A 15,939-nucleotide genomic window follows, 5' to 3' on the forward strand; every position below is an offset into this window, starting at 1 on the left:
AAGATGATTTGACTCTTTAGTTTCATATTTTACATTTTATGTGTATTCTAATCTAACCATATTCATTAGCTATCTTACAGATTCTTGCTATCACGGCTTCTAATTTTGTGTTTCTATACATGGAAAACATAATTTCTCGATAAGCTTCGAACTCGTTTTGCTACACCATACCTTATGATATTCTTTTGAGATTCTGTTTGGATCTTTCTGAAGAAGTTGATTGATGCGTCCTTTGTCTGATTTTATTCACAATCAATTTTTAAATTTTTTTTATGAGAATCGTTTTTACTTTTACATGCACTTCTTTTCATGAACTTCAAAATTTCTTTATATGGTTTAAACCTACATATTTGCAATATACGTTTACTCTTTTACTGATTTATAAAAGATTTCACTTTTGATTCTTTACTTAAATGTAACTTGATTCTTACCAACTTTGTTGCCGTTTTTATGCGTATCTTGTTAGTTATGTACTTAAATATCTTTCAAGACTCTTGAAGAAAGATTTTTGTTCTTGTTCCAAATAACCATTCATTTTACAACCCTCACATAACTTATTTCAACTTGAATATGTTTTGTTGTAACATAACCATTTATATTCTTCAAAGAAAAAAAATGATTAATTCATATCTTTTCTTTTTCAAAGGTAAAATAATTCCTCCTTATGTTTTTTCGTTTCTCTGTGGACATGTTATTTGGTTATGTTCTTAAATATTCTCTTGAATTCGGTAAATGACGCCATTGACTTTGATCATTTTCCTCTTGTAAATCTTATACTTTGATTCAGCTTGACTTTAATTCTGACAAATGCAAAATTTTTCTCTCATTGTTTCCATTGTAGTTCTTTAAACTCTCAATGCGTCCGCCTCTTGTTCGTAAACTACCGTTTGAATTTTTTAGAATGTCTATCCTTGTCATTATACTTCTCATCGTGAACTTTGTACTCTTTGATACCACATTGAAACTAATTGGGTATGACACCGAGACATAGACCTTTGAAAATATTAAGTGCTCCTTTTAATTAGGCAGTTTTGGCTTTAATTATTTCTCTTCTGTAAAATCTCATACTTTCTCAGCTCGGTTTGAATTTTTTTTAAACTAATACACTAGTTTTCTTGTTAATGATCCTATTGAATTTCGTTGAATTCAAGAGTTACCCTTTTAACTGTCAATTGATTCCTTTTCGGCAATCTTCATTACTTGTTTATGCTGTTTACTTGCAATTTCATCCATTCTTTTAAATCATTTGAATACTGTCCTCGTCGTTTGTTATTCCTTTCTAAAATCTTATGTCCTAAGTAAATTCAAGGTTTGTTTTAATGTCACGTATGATCTTAGATACGGTAAATAATACGTTAGTTCTTAGAACACAGTTAATGAACGTGGAAGGTGAAGCTTGTAAGTAAGTTACATTCTGGTAAGTGACATCAAAGGGAGTCGTGAAACCTTGTTTTACGAGAAAGAGTTTTGTTAATGTGGGACTTATGACCAGTTGTAAGGTTTACAAAGTGTTTAACAAAGTTGAGAACCTTCAGATGAGTTGCTCAACAAAGTACGGTTAAGAATGGTGGAGATAAGTTATGTTGAAGTTTGAATAGTTGAATCTCTGAAGTTGAGATAAGATCAGTAAACGGGCGTTAAGCACATCATTTTAACCCCAGCTTGTTTTATAGCCTTTTTCCGCCTTGCTTTACCATCACACGTTTGAAACATATTATTTTGTGCATCAAGCCTATCTTGTAACCTTGTTTCACATCATACTTATACCCCTTCTGCCTTTATGCCATATGAAAATTCTGGTATTTGAAACTATATATATATATATATATATATATAACTTTTTGCCTTTTTTTAAAATGAGTTCAAGAATGAAATAATATAAAAACTCTTTTACTTTGAATCAATTTTCGAGGACGAAAATTTTTATAAGGTGGGTAGGATGTAAGACCCAGGATTTTCAAATAAATCTTATTATAAATTAATTTCAATTCATTTATTTATTAAAAATTTTATTTCCAGAAATTATTTGATTAAAGCTAATTAAATCAAGTTCTGACAATTAAATTAGAAATTTTACTTAATTTTATAGTTATTGAATAATTTTCTATATTTAAAATTATATAGCTTCACAGTTGCAAAAGAATAAGAATTTTATACAATCTAGTTAAATAATAGAGATTCTAGAATTTAATATTTTAATTTTTATAAACAGAAAATAAATTATGTTATTTCTAATTTTAAATTAGAATATATGATTAAAAGCTGATTAGAAAATTGATAATTAAGTAGTATTTTTAAAGTAATTTTAAGAGATCAAATTAGATTTCAAATTTTTATAATATACTTTAATTTTATTAAAATTGACCAAACCCCAATTTAACCAGAATTCTTAATTTCACTTTTGTCCCAAATTAAACCCTAATTCCCAAATCAAACCCCAAAACCCTAACCCCTTCTAACCTAACCCTAACCACAGCCAATGTTCCCCTTGACCATACCCAGCATCAGTTAAAAAAAAAAAGAAAGAAAGAAGAAAGAAAGGGAAGAGAGGGGAAGGGAGACGCAGGAAAGGGGAAAGTGGAAGGAGAGGAAGGCGGCGTGGTGGGTGTCACTGCCACCGCCGGCGCTGCTGTTGGCGAGAGAGAGAGAGAGAGAGAGAGAGATCCGCGAGAAGAGGAGGAAGAAGACGCACCACCACACCCAACCACATTCAGCCCGCCGTCGCACCGCCACCGCACAGCATCGCCGCCATGCCTTCATTACCACCAAACGCTGTCAAGCACGAAGGGAGCCAGACACCGCGAGGAAGAAGCTGCTCGTCGTGTCGGTCACCGTTGCTGGGGATGTGAATCGCCGCTGAGAACCGCGCGAGAGCCAGTGGAGGACGGAGCCTCTGCTGCGTCCCTGCCGTGCTTCCATCAGCGCCGAACCGCCATGCCGTCGCTGCTGCTGGGTTGACACCGCCGCTACTGCCCAAGCCATCATCATCGCATAACACACACACATAGAAGAGGAAGAAAGGATCTCTGCCACTGCCAGGGTTGTTGGTGAGTTCTGTGCCACCATTAGGATCACTGTTCTGCCACCATTGAAGCTCGTCAGAGAAGGATCTATTGTCAGTAGAAGATACTGCTGTCCTTGCTCTATACTATTCTGTTCTTCCCCTGCTTCTGGTTTCGCAATTGCCAAAGTCTCTGCCGCCATGGGTATTGCCGTTCGGTTGTTGGGAACCAACGATGGAGCTGTCCGGATGTAAACCCCGGTTAAATTAGTAGATAATTAGTTAATAAATTAGTTTTTAATAAGGAGGATTAGAAATGCAAATATTATATTAAATTAGGATAGAGCTCATCGAAACGAGAATTTTGACACCAATTTCGAAGAAAACGGTCTAAAATTGGACCGAACGGGCCGAACCGGTTGAACCGGACCCGAACCGGGCTGTCGGTCCAACCGGACCCACACTTTTAATGAGCCCGAAAGCCCTTTTTCTCCATTTCACCAGCTGCAGCGTGAAAATGCCCAGGGAGAAGAAAAACACTCCCGAACCCTTACGGTAACCTTCCAACCCCCGTAACTCCTCCGTTCGAGCTCCGATCGCCGCACCGTTTGCGGCCACGCGTTCACCGCGTCGAGCTCTACATTTCTACCGGAACAATTTCATAGGTAACTTGCTATTTCACTCTCAGCTTCATCTTCCCCCAATTTTCGAATTTTAAGTGGGAATATTGAATTTCTTTGATTTCTGATGTTTTAGGATCCAATTAGCTTGAGAGAAACGTTCACTCTTGCTTATGTGAAGCTTGGGTAAGGTGAGGATACGATAATTCTATTTTATTTTCATTAAATTTGAGCTTTGAGTATTAAATTGGGTATATATGTATTATGAATGTGTATTAGGTTGAAAATAAATAATTGGAGCTTGAAATTGTGAATACTGGAACTTGGAGGAAGTGGATTAGTTGAGTTTTGAGGGGTTGTCTTGGTTTTGAATAAATAGCTTTGGTCGTTACGTGGAAATCGGCTAAGGTATGGTTTAGGTTTCTTGCATTTAATATATAATGTTCTGTGAAAACTTAGGCTAGATGACCATAGGATAAGTTGGAATGCAGGTGTATGCTTAATGTTTAGTAATTTGTTGATGAATATATTTGGTTGAAATTTATTGGATAATTAGTTATTAATCTTGGATGGTGAATGTTATTGTTGATGAACATGGTTGGTTTAGTGCTAATGATTTGGTGAATTATTGATTTGAGATATTATGTGTTAGAAGCCTAGGGTTAGTGAACTATGATCCTTAGTTGAATTTTGGTTGTTGGATTTGAATATTGTATGAATATAATTGTTAATCTGAAGTAGATTTATTGTGGTGACTGTTATGATGATGAGGAAGGGTATGATGAATTAAAAAGAAAGCAGGTTTGGACCCGAAAAGGGTGGCAAGTCCGAGTTTTAGAGGAGATGCTGCTGAAATTTTATAAAAAATTAGAGATTTTGTTTATATGATTATTTAAAAAGATTTAGATTTAAAGGTTATATGGTTTGATTTTGAGTTATTAAGAAAATGAGCATGTTTTAAGTTTAGTTCATTTGGAAAAGAATGAATTATGCTTTGAATTGGAACTATTGATGGACGGAATGAGAGGTGTGATAATGAAGGATAATGATTGAATATGATTGACGTATAATGATGAATGAGATGTGATTGAGAATGATGTGGATGTTGATGAATTTTAATTGAATTATTTATATGGCTTATGAATTTGAATAACCTGAGATACGAGATTCCCTGGATTAAGTGCCGTGGCTTGCCACCACGTGTACCAGGTTGAAAACTCGATACTCTGTTGACCCTACGACGTAAGTGTGACCGGGCACTATATAAATTCCCGGAAATGTTACCCCCATTGAGCAATATTGATTATTTGGGAAAAATCTATGCATAGACTCTTGGGGATGCACGTCGGGGGGACAGTCTAAGGACAATTCAGACTTGTCGGGTTGGCTGGATAACCGATAGATGAGCCTCATCAGCCATAGGACAGGCATGCATCATATGCATATTACTTGAATTTCTTGCTTGTGCTCTAATTGGGTGTGCCTACCTGTATTTGCCATGCTAAATGTGTATTTGTTACCTGCAGTAGTTGTAACCTTCTTGTGTTTGCCTTTATCTGTCTATTTGTCTGTGAAAATGCATGATGGAGTTGGAGGTATGGAGGAATGGCAGCATAGGACTTAGATTTAAGGTTAAGTTAAGTTATAATTAAATATTTTTAGGAAACCACCTTTTATGGCTTCTGTTTAATACTTTAAGCTCTACAATCTGAGTGTCGACATTCTAGGATTGCCTCTGGCATTCCCAGGACCTTATATATTATGTGTGTGGCACCTTTACCATACTGAGAACCTCCGGTTCTCATTCCATACTATGTTGTTGTTTTTCAGATGCAGGTCGGGAGCCATCTCGTTAGGCGTCTGGACTCTTAAAGCGGAGGGGTTACTGGATAGTGTTGTTGTATAGTTTTGCTGTACAGTGATGTATATATATGTACTTAGCTTTCTCTCCGCATAACTTGTCCTTTTTGATCCTCTTAGAGGTTTATGGAGAGGCAGGATTGTGTGTATGTACTTTTGGGTTTTGGATATATATGTATATATGTGTAAATATTCTCCGGCCAGTCTTGACTTCGCAGGCTGAGTTAGGAGCTTGTTATTTTGTATCTTTGGCACTCTATTCCTACTTCTGTTATCTTATGTTTGGCAGTTACAGTTTTCTTAGCATGCAAGTTAACTCGTTCCTTGAGCGTTGCGCTTTTATCTTGCGATTTTTATTTCCCCTATCCTTCAAGGCTCCTAGCATATTATAACTCTTCTGCTATTATATGTACCTATTTTACTTTAGAGGTCGTAATACCACATCACCTCTGTTTTACAACTTAAGCGTAAAGCTTTGTGTGGTAGGGTGTTACATTATGGTATCAGAGCAGTTCGTTCCTATAGAGCCTGAAAGACGGACTGATTGTGCTTCTGTGCATTCTCTGTATATGTGTGTATGTGCTATTAGGATATCTGATTGATATATATGGCATAAACGTTTGTGAACATGCATTTGGAACTTAAAGCATTAGACCTGCGATATTGAGACTGATCAACTTAATATCACTTGTTTGGTGTGTATAGGGACCAGATGTCGACTCGCGGACGCGGTCGCGGGCGAGGTAGAGGTAGGACAGGCACCGTTACTCCTGTACCCACAGGGACTGATCCAGTAGACTTTATGGCTGCCTTGAAAAATATGGCTGCAGCTATGCAGGCAACAGCTGAGGCACTGGGTAATCAGATAAATCAGGGTAATCATGGGAACAATAATGATGAGGACGGTCCTATGACACTTGCTACATTTCTGAAAGTTCGCCCTCCAACTTTTAGGGGAACCTCAAATCCAACTGATGCAGATAATTGGATTCAGGCTATGGAAAGGGCGTTACAGGCACAACAGGTTCCTGAAGAGCAATGGGTTGAATTTGGAACTTATCAGTTGCAAGGTGAAGCTCAGTATTGGTGGCAGGGAACACGACGTATCCTGCAGCCTGATGGTGCTGCGATTCCTTGGGAGATTTTTCGGACAGAGTTCTATAAGAAATACTGTCCTAATTCAGCTAGAAATGCCAAGGAACTTGAATTAATGCAGTTAAAGCAGGGACAGATGACTGTTGCTGAGTATACTAGCAAATTTGAGGAGTTATGTCGCTTTTCTCGTATCTGTCAAGGTGCGCCTGAAGATTTTGCTGAATGGAAGTGTATTAAATATGAGGGAGGTCTTCGGAGCGATATTCTGAGCTTTGTTGCCCCAATGGAGATCAGGGTATTTTCTGAATTGGTGAATAAGAGTAGGGTGGCTGAAGATTGTGTGAGGAAGGCGGCAGCAGAGAAAGGGAGTTTGAGGGTGCCTTTTCAGAGGCCTTCAGGGAGGAACTTTGCTCCGAGAGGTAGGAATTTCAAGCGTGGAGGCTTTGTTCCGCAGCAGACTCAGGGTCAGGGTAATTATAGAAGGCCGAATATTACTGCTAATCAAGGAAAAAGGTTTGGGAAGCAGCCACAGCAGGATCTGAATTGTCAGAAGTGTGGAAAATATCATCCTAGAGTTCCGTGTAGATTAGGACTTGGAGTGTGCTATTCCTGTGGACAGCCCGGGCATATAGCCAGTAACTACCCTGAGAAGAAGAAGTATGAGACTGGTAGGGTGCAGCAACCGGGGAGAGTATACACCACTTCTACCATTGGTGCTGAGGGATCTGAGACACTTATTAGAGGTAATTGTGAAATGGCTGGTAAAATCTTAAATGCTTTATTTGATTCAGGAGCGTCTCATTCATTTATTGCATTTGAAAAGGCCCATGAATTAGGATTGAGAATGGTGGTTTTAGGTTATGATTTGAAAGTATATAATGCTACTCATGAAGCTATGGCGACTAGGATAGAATGTCCACAAGTTCCTTTTCGAGTGCAACAGCGTGAATTTGTGCATGATTTGATTTGTTTGCCTATGACTGGTCTTGATCTCATTTTGGGATTGGATTGGTTATCCAAGAATCATGTTTTGCTTGATTGTTCTGAGAAGTCAGTACAGTTTATGCCAGAAGGGTCAGAAGCACCGGTTGTGGTGAATAGTTACTATTTGAATTCTATGATAGTAAACTGTTCTGGAACTGAATGTCAGGGTATTATGTTATTAACTGCGGGAGTATCAGGTGATGATCAGAGTTTAGAGCAGATTCCTGTTGTATGTGAATTTCCAGATGTGTTTCCGGATGATATTAATGAATTTCCACCTAACCGGGAAGTGGAATTTGCAATTGAGTTGGTACCTGGATCCGGTCCAATTTCAATTACTCCTTATAGGATGTCGCCTTTAGAAATGGCTGAACTGAAGGCTCAGCTGGAAGATCTGTTGGGTAAGCATTTTATCCGACCAAGTGTTTCTCCGTGGGGAGCACCAGTGTTATTAGTAAAGAAGAAGGATGGGAGTATGCGGCTGTGTGTCGATTATCGGCAATTGAATAAGATCACTGTGAAGAATAAATATCCGTTGCCTAGAATCGATGATCTAATGGATCAGTTACAGGGTGCTGGTGTGTTTTCTAAGATTGACCTGCGATCCGGATATCATCAGATAAGGGTTAGAGACGAGGATATTCCGAAAACTGCTTTCAGGACGCGTTATGGTCATTATGAGTATACAGTGATGTCTTTTGGGTTAACTAATGCCCCGGCAGTATTTATGGATTATATGAACAGGATTTTCCATCCGTATCTGGACAAGTTTGTTATTGTCTTCATTGATGATATTCTCGTTTATTCTAAGTCTGAAGAGGAACATGCTGATCACTTGCGAACTGTGCTGCAAATTCTGAGAGACAGGAAGTTATATGCTAAGTTATCTAAATGTGAGTTCTGGAAGAGTGAAGTGAAATTTCTCGGCCACGTGGTGAGTAAGCAGGGGATAGCTGTGGATCCTGCTAAGGTGGAAGCAGTGATGAATTGGGAGCGACCAACTTCAGTGACAGAAATCAGGAGTTTCCTAGGTTTGGCGGGGTATTATCGCAGATTCATTAAAGGATTTTCACAACTCGCCTTACCTTTAACTAAGTTGACTAGGAAGGATACACCTTTTATCTGGACTCCGAAATGTGAAGAGAGTTTCCAGGCATTGAAGCACAGGTTGACTACTGCACCTGTATTGGTATTACCTGAACCAAGTGAACCGTTTGAAGTGTATTGTGATGCATCTCTGAAAGGTTTGGGGTGTGTTCTGATGCAGCACCAGAATGTTGTAGCATACGCCTCACGGCAATTAAGGCCGCATGAAATGAACTATCCGACACATGATTTGGAAATTGCTGCTGTTGTGTTTGCTTTAAAGATTTGGAGGCACTATCTCTATGGTGTTAAGTTTCATGTTTTCTCAAACCATAAGAGTTTGAAGTATCTTTTTGAGCAGAAAAAATTGAATATGCGTCAGAGGAGATGGATGGAACTTCTGAAAGATTATGATTTTGAATTGAATTATCATCCAGGAAAAGCGAACGTTGTGGCAGACGCTTTGAGTCGGAAGTCTTTATATGCAGCTTGGATGATGCTACGGGAGGAAGAGTTACTGAAGGCATTCCAAGGTTTGAATTTGGGAATTAGAGAAGAATCTGGAATTTTGTGTTTGAGTCAGTTACAGATTTCAAGTGATTTTAAATCAGAACTTCTGAGGGCTCATCGAGACAGTGAAGCGTTACGTAAGGTATTACCAGCAGTCGAACAGGAGAAACAGTGGAGAGTGTCAGAAGGTCAGGATGGTTTATGGAGATTCAAGAACCGGATTATTGTGCCAGATATTGGAGACATGCGACAGAGAATCTTAAAGGAAGCTCATAAGAGCGGGTTTTCAATTCACCCAGGGAGCACTAAAATGTATCAAGATCTGAAAGCGATGTTCTGGTGGCCAGGTATGAAGAATGATGTGGCATTGTATGTATCTAAATGTTTAACGTGTCAGAAAGTTAAGATTGAGCATCAGAGACCATCAGGGACCCTTCAGCCTTTGGAGATTCCACAATGGAAATGGGAGAGTATCGCAATGGATTTTGTAATAGGTTTGCCTAGAACCCGATCTGGTTGTGACGCTATTTGGGTGGTTGTGGATCGACTAACAAAATCATCTCACTTTCTTCCTATCCGAATAAGTTGCACAATGGAGGAATTGGCTCGAATGTATATTAAAGAGATTGTCAGGTTGCATGGCGTGCCTTCTACCATTATATCTGATAGGGATCCTCGCTTCACATCAAGGTTCTGGGGAGCTTTTCAGCGTGCATTCGGGACTCAGTTAAGTTTGAGTACTGCATATCACCCTCAGACAGATGGTCAGTCAGAGAGAACTATTCAGACCTTGGAGGATATGCTAAGGGCTTGTGTTTTGGACCAGCCGGCGAGCTGGGATCGGTATATGCCATTAATAGAATTTGCTTATAATAATAGCTATCATGCGAGCATCGGAATGGCTCCATATGAGGCTCTGTATGGCAGGAAATGTCAGTCTCCGTTGTGTTGGTATGAAACTGGAGAAAAGAGTTTATTAGGGCCTGAGATGATAGCCGAAACGACTGAACAGATAAAGAAGATTCGTAGTCAAATGCTTATAGCCCAGAGCCGCCAGAAGAGCTATGCTGATCAGAGGCGAAAGCCTTTGGAATTCGAAGAAGGAGAACATGTCTTTCTAAAAGTTACACCAACCACTGGAGTGGGAAGAGCTATTAAGACCAAGAAACTGAATCCTCGTTATATTGGACCGTTTGAGATTCTGAAGAGAATTGGACCAGTGGCTTATAAAATTGTCTTACCGCCGTACCTTTCAAATTTGCACGATGTATTTCATGTATCACAGCTTCGGAAGTATACTCCTGATGCAAGTCATGTTCTAGAACCAGAACCAATCCAAGTGAGAGAAGATCTAACACTCCCAGTAATTCCGGTGAGAATTTATGATACTAATATTAAACGATTACGTGGAAAGGAAGTATCATTAGTAAAAGTAGCTTAGAGTCGAGCTGGTATTGAGGAACATACCTGGGAACTCGAATCAGATATGCGAAAGAACTATCCACATCTCTTTTCAGGTAACTATATTTGAATTTTGAGGGCAAAATTCTTTATTAGGTGGGTAGGATGTAAACCCCGGTTAAATTAGTAGATAATTAGTTAATAAATTAGTTTTTAATAAGGAGGATTAGAAATGCAAATATTATATTAAATTAGGATAGAGCTCATCGAAACGAGAATTTTGACACCAATTTCGAAGAAAACGGTCTAAAATTGGACCGAACGGGCCGAACCGGTTGAACCGGACCCGAACCGGGCTGTCGGTCCAACCGGACCCACACTTTTAAGGAGCCCGAAAGCCCTTCTTCTCCATTTCACCAGCTGCAGCGTGAAAATGCCCAGGGAGAAGAAAAACACTCCCGAACCCTTACGGTAACCTTCCAACCCCCGTAACTCCTCCGTTCGAGCTCCGATCGCCGCACCGTTTGCGGCCACGCGTTCACCGCGTCGAGCTCTACATTTCTACCGGAACAATTTCATAGGTAACTTGCTATTTCACTCTCAGCTTCATCTTCCCCCAATTTTCGAATTTTAAGTGGGAATATTGAATTTCTTTGATTTCTGATGTTTTAGGATCCAATTAGCTTGAGAGAAACATTCACTCTTGCTTATGTGAAGCTTGGGTAAAGTGAGGATACGATAATTCTATTTTATTTTCATTAAATTTGAGCTTTGAGTATTAAATTGGGTATATATGTATTATGAATGTGTATTAGGTTGAAAATAAATAATTGGAGCTTGAAATTGTGAATATTGGAACTTGGAGGAAGCGGATTAGTTGAGTTTTGAGGGGTTGTCTTGGTTTTGAATAAATAGCTTTGGTCGTTACGTGGAAATCGGCTAAGGTATGGTTTAGGTTTCTTGCATTTAATATATAATGTTCTGTGAAAACTTAGGCTAGATGACCATAGGATAAGTTGGAATGCAGGTGTATGCTTAATGTTTAGTAATTTGTTGATGAATATATTTGGTTGAAATTTATTGGATAATTAGTTATTAATCTTGGATGGTGAATGTTATTGTTGATGAACATGGTTGGTTTAGTGCTAATGATTTGGTGAATTATTGATTTGAGATAATATGTGTTAGAAGCCTAGGGTTAGTGAACTATGATCCTTAGTTGAATTTTGGTTGTTGGATTTGAATATTGTATGAATATAATTTTTAATCTGAAGTAGATTTATTGTGGTGACTGTTATGATGATGAGGAAGGGTATGATGAATTGAAAAGAAAGCAGGTTTGGACCCGAAAAGGGTGGCAAGTCCGAGTTTTAGAGGAGATGCTGCCGAAATTTTATAAAAAATTAGAGATTTTGTTTATATGATTATTTAAAAAGATTTAGATTTAAAGGTTATATGGTTTGATTTTGAGTTATTAAGAAAATGAGCATGTTTTAAGTTTAGTTCATTTGGAAAAGAATGAATTATGTTTTGAATTGGAACTATTGATGGACGGAATGAGAGGTGTGATAATGAAGGATAATGATTGAATATGATTGACGTATAATGATGAATGAGATGTGATTGAGAATGATGTGGATGTTGATGAATTTTAATTGAATTATTTATATGGCTTATGAATTTGAATAACCTGAGATACGAGATTCCCTGGATTAAGTGCCGTGGCTTGCCACCACGTGTACCAGGTTGAAAACTCGATACTCTGTTGACCCTACGACGTAAGTGTGACCGGGCACTATATAAATTCCCGGGAATGTTACCCCCATTGAGCAATATTGATTATTTGGGAAAAATCTATGCATAGACTCTTGGGGATGCACGTCGGGGGACAGTCTAAGGACAATTCAGACTTGTCGGGTTGGCTGGATAACCGACAGATGAGCCTCATCAGCCATAGGACAGGCATGCATCATATGCATATTACTTGAATTTCTTGCTTGTGCTCTAATTGGGTGTGCCTACCTGTATTTGCCATGCTAAATGTGTATTTGTTACCTGCAGTAGTTGTAACCTTCTTGTGTTTGCCTTTATCTGTCTATTTGTCTGTGAAAATGCATGATGGAGTTGGAGGTATGGAGGAATGGCAGCATAGGACTTAGATTTAAGGTTAAGTTAAGTTATAATTAAATATTTTTAGGAAACCACCTTTTATGGCTTCTGTTTAATACTTTAAACTCTACAATCTGAGTGTCGACGTTCTAGGATTGCCTCTGGCATTCCCAGGACCTTATATATTATGTGTGTGGCACCTTTACCATACTGAGAACCTCCGGTTCTCATTCCATACTATGTTGTTGTTTTTCAGATGCAGGTCGGGAGCCATCTCGTTAGGCGTCTGGACTCTTAAAGCGGAGGGGTTACTGGATAGTGTTGTTGTATAGTTTTGCTGTACAGTGATGTATATATATGTACTTAGCTTTCTCTCCGCATAACTTGTCCTTTTTGATCCTCTTAGAGGTTTATGGAGAGGCAGGATTGTGTGTATGTACTTTTGGGTTTTGGATATATATGTATATATGTGTAAATATTCTCCGGCCAGTCTTGACTTCGCAGGCTGAGTTAGGAGCTTGTTATTTTGTATCTTTGGCACTCTATTCCTACTTCTGTTATCTTATGTTTGGCAGTTACAGTTTTCTTAGCATGCAAGTTAACTCGTTCCTTGAGCGTTGCGCTTTTATCTTGCGATTTTTATTTCCCCTATCCTTCAAGGCTCCTAGCATATTATAACTCTTCTGCTATTATATGTACCTATTTTATTTTAGAGGTCGTAATACCACATCACCTCTGTTTTACGACTTAAGCGTAAAGCTTTGTGTGGTAGGGTGTTACACCGAAAACCCTATATTAAGCTATCTCTATTTTCAATTCTATTAAATTCATTTCCATTTCCAATTGAATTTGAACTCTGTATTTTGTTGCAACCTTGGTTACTGCTATGAGAATTATTGATGTCGCTGTTACTGGAGTATCATTGGAATTAACGTCGCTATTACCCCGGTTAATGCTGCCCCTAGGATGTATGCCCTGGTCTTTGGTCTGTGTTCTTCTGAGTACCAGATCTGCTGCTCCATTCCCGTATTTCTTTTGGGTAAGATTGGTTTTGTTCTACAACCAAAATTCTAATTATTGCTCCTTTGATGATCTGTTCTATTTTGCCCTTGCATTTGCTTCAGTTCCTATTAAATTTTCTTCCAAAGTTGCTGTTGCTGTTCCCGTGGGGTGTTATTGTTATCACTGTCGCCATGAATTGAAAGAAAAGGAAATTATCACGATTAGTTACGTGGACTCAGCTAACTGAGGTTGGGGTTTTCTTAAAATTTATTTTATAATTCAGAGTTGTGATAAATAGATATTGATGTAAAAAGATATATTTCTGTGATTATATTTGTCTTGTGGATGTGATGGTTAGTTGGACTGGATTATTGGATGCTTGATTGCGTGAGTGGTGTATGGTTGTTGATAAAAACCGGTTTGAAATGTTATTTGCTTGATTAGTATGAAAAGTGGATTTTTCTTGGTTTTGGAGTTTACTTAGTAATATAAATGAATCGATTTTGGGGGCTGGTCTGATTTTATAAATAAACTACTATTTGAGCTGATTTGATTTTAAGAAGAGTTTTACTGTTGGAATTGGTTTGATTTAAAAATAATTTGGTATTGGAATTGGATCAACTCTGGAAAATGTTTGAGATTTGGAAATGGTTGAAAAAGATTTGAGAAATGTTTGGATGGGACCCGAAAAGGGTGGCAGTGTCCAAGTTTTAGAGGAGATGCTGCCGAAATTTTATAAAATTGGAAGTTTCACTTTAAGTATTATCTGAAAAGATTTGGTTTAAAACATTACATGTCCTAAGGTTGATTTATTTATCAAAGAAAGAAATATGTTTTGAATTGGGGTTGTTAGTGAACAGAATGGAAAGAAGGATGATTGAGAATTTTCTCTGAAATATGATTTTTGAATGAATTTGGAAATGAGATTTGGATTGATGAATGATTATGATGTTGAGAATGTTGAGAATGTTGAGATATGATCTTTGAATTATTTATATGGCTTATGAATTTGAAATATCTGAGATACGAGGTTTCCTGGATTAAGTGCCGTGGTTTGCCACCACGTGTACCAGGTTGAAAACTCGATACTCTGTTGACCCTACGACGTAAGTGTGACCGGGAACTATATAAATTCCCGGGAATGTTTACCCCCATTGAGCAATATTGATTATTTGAGAAAAGCTATGCATAGACTCTTGGGGATGCACGTCGGGGGACAGTCTAAGGACAATTCAAACTTGTCGGGTTGGCTGGATAACCGACAGATGAGCCTCATCAGCCATAGGACAGGCATGCATCATATACATTTGTATGCTTTGTTTGGGCTTGAACTTGTTTTGGTTTGCCTAATTGCTAAACTGTCCTTAATTGCTACTTGAACTATTTGCTGTAACTGCTACCTACTTGTGCTTTCCTTGTCTGTCTTGCCTGTGTTTGTCCTGGTATACTATATTTGAGAATGAACTTTGATGCTGAATTAATGATTGTGTTGTTTGATTGCGTGGTTGGTTTCTGATTGAGATTTTTCTTATAAAAAAGGAAAGGTTTCGGATTTCTAAAAGATTAAACATTGTTAATTTTGAAAAGGTTTTGAACGATTTCCTATTGGTTTTTAAAAGATTCATAAGGCATTAATAATCACTGAGCTTGAAAACAGTTTTCTTATTGAATATCTTCTTATGACAACTTTGAAACTCCGTGGTGAGACCGTGTGGTTAGGTTCTCACCCTCCTACAGCTTTACCTTTTCAGGAACCGGATGAAGAAGCATTAAGAAGAATTATATTGCTTTTGGTTTATATGTTGTTCTGTTAATTAGATTATTTTCTTCCCTCGTCTTTTTTTATAAGAGGGATAGGAGTTGTATGTTTTATATGTATATTATATTATGAGATATTATGTAAGGAATCTTGTATATGAATCTATGCCTGCTTGTATTTTTATTAAGATAAAGTATTTATTTCCGGTTTGAAAAAAGAAATCAGCGATACAGTATCGAGTCACAGGCTCCTATTTTAATAGTTAGTATGTAAAGTAGTCGTAATACCTCTTGCTATCAGAGTAGCGCAGCCGGAAACGTGACTTTTGATAGTGAGGGTGTTACAATATTTATAATTATATTTATAACATGTTATGCATTTTTATATTATTCATGTATTATTATTATTATTTAATAAATATTTTATATTTAAAATGTAATTTATTTATTTATTTAACTAACTTATAATTTTATTTTTATTGTTATGTTATCATTGGTTTTTTAAAATATTGT

General features: G+C 37.8%; 1 protein-coding gene and 1 long non-coding RNA gene across 3 annotated transcripts; both read left to right on the top strand.

Moving 5' to 3' along the window:
• Positions 1 to 3,499: 3,499 nt before the first annotated feature.
• Positions 3,500 to 9,887, top strand: LOC140176828 (uncharacterized). Its single transcript, XM_072208382.1, has 7 exons — positions 3,500 to 3,666; positions 3,758 to 3,812; positions 3,901 to 4,029; positions 6,187 to 7,793; positions 8,007 to 9,179; positions 9,258 to 9,344; positions 9,826 to 9,887. The coding sequence occupies exons 4-7, from the start codon at positions 6,194 to 6,196 to the stop codon at positions 9,885 to 9,887; spliced, it is 2,922 nt and encodes a 973-aa protein (XP_072064483.1). The 5' UTR covers positions 3,500 to 3,666; positions 3,758 to 3,812; positions 3,901 to 4,029; positions 6,187 to 6,193.
• Positions 9,888 to 10,977: 1,090 nt separating this feature from the next.
• Positions 10,978 to 13,231, top strand: LOC140177352 (uncharacterized). 2 transcript variants are annotated; one of them, XR_011869192.1, is made up of 4 exons: positions 10,978 to 11,138; positions 11,230 to 11,284; positions 11,373 to 11,501; positions 12,923 to 13,231. It is a non-coding gene; the product is annotated as an uncharacterized lncRNA (long non-coding RNA). The 2 variants fall into 2 exon arrangements; XR_011869193.1 differs by having other exon boundaries at positions 11,230 to 11,279.
• The last annotated feature ends 2,708 nt before the right edge of the window (positions 13,232 to 15,939 follow it).

This window comes from Arachis hypogaea, chromosome 12 (genome assembly GCF_003086295.3).
Source record: "Arachis hypogaea cultivar Tifrunner chromosome 12, arahy.Tifrunner.gnm2.J5K5, whole genome shotgun sequence".
NCBI classification, from domain to species: Eukaryota; Viridiplantae; Streptophyta; class Magnoliopsida; order Fabales; family Fabaceae; genus Arachis; species Arachis hypogaea.

Excerpts from the sequence above, each read along its gene's own strand:
- LOC140176828 (XM_072208382.1), top strand. The coding sequence starts at position 6,194 with ATGTCGACTCGCGGACGCGGTCGCGGGCGAGGTAGAGGTAGGACAGGC. Across the intron at positions 9,180-9,257 it reads GTTACTGAAGGCATTCCAAG|AACTTCTGAGGGCTCATCGA; the intron begins GTTTGAATTTGG and ends ATTTTAAATCAG. Across the intron at positions 9,345-9,825 it reads ACAGTGGAGAGTGTCAGAAG|GGATCCTCGCTTCACATCAA; the intron begins GTCAGGATGGTT and ends TATATCTGATAG.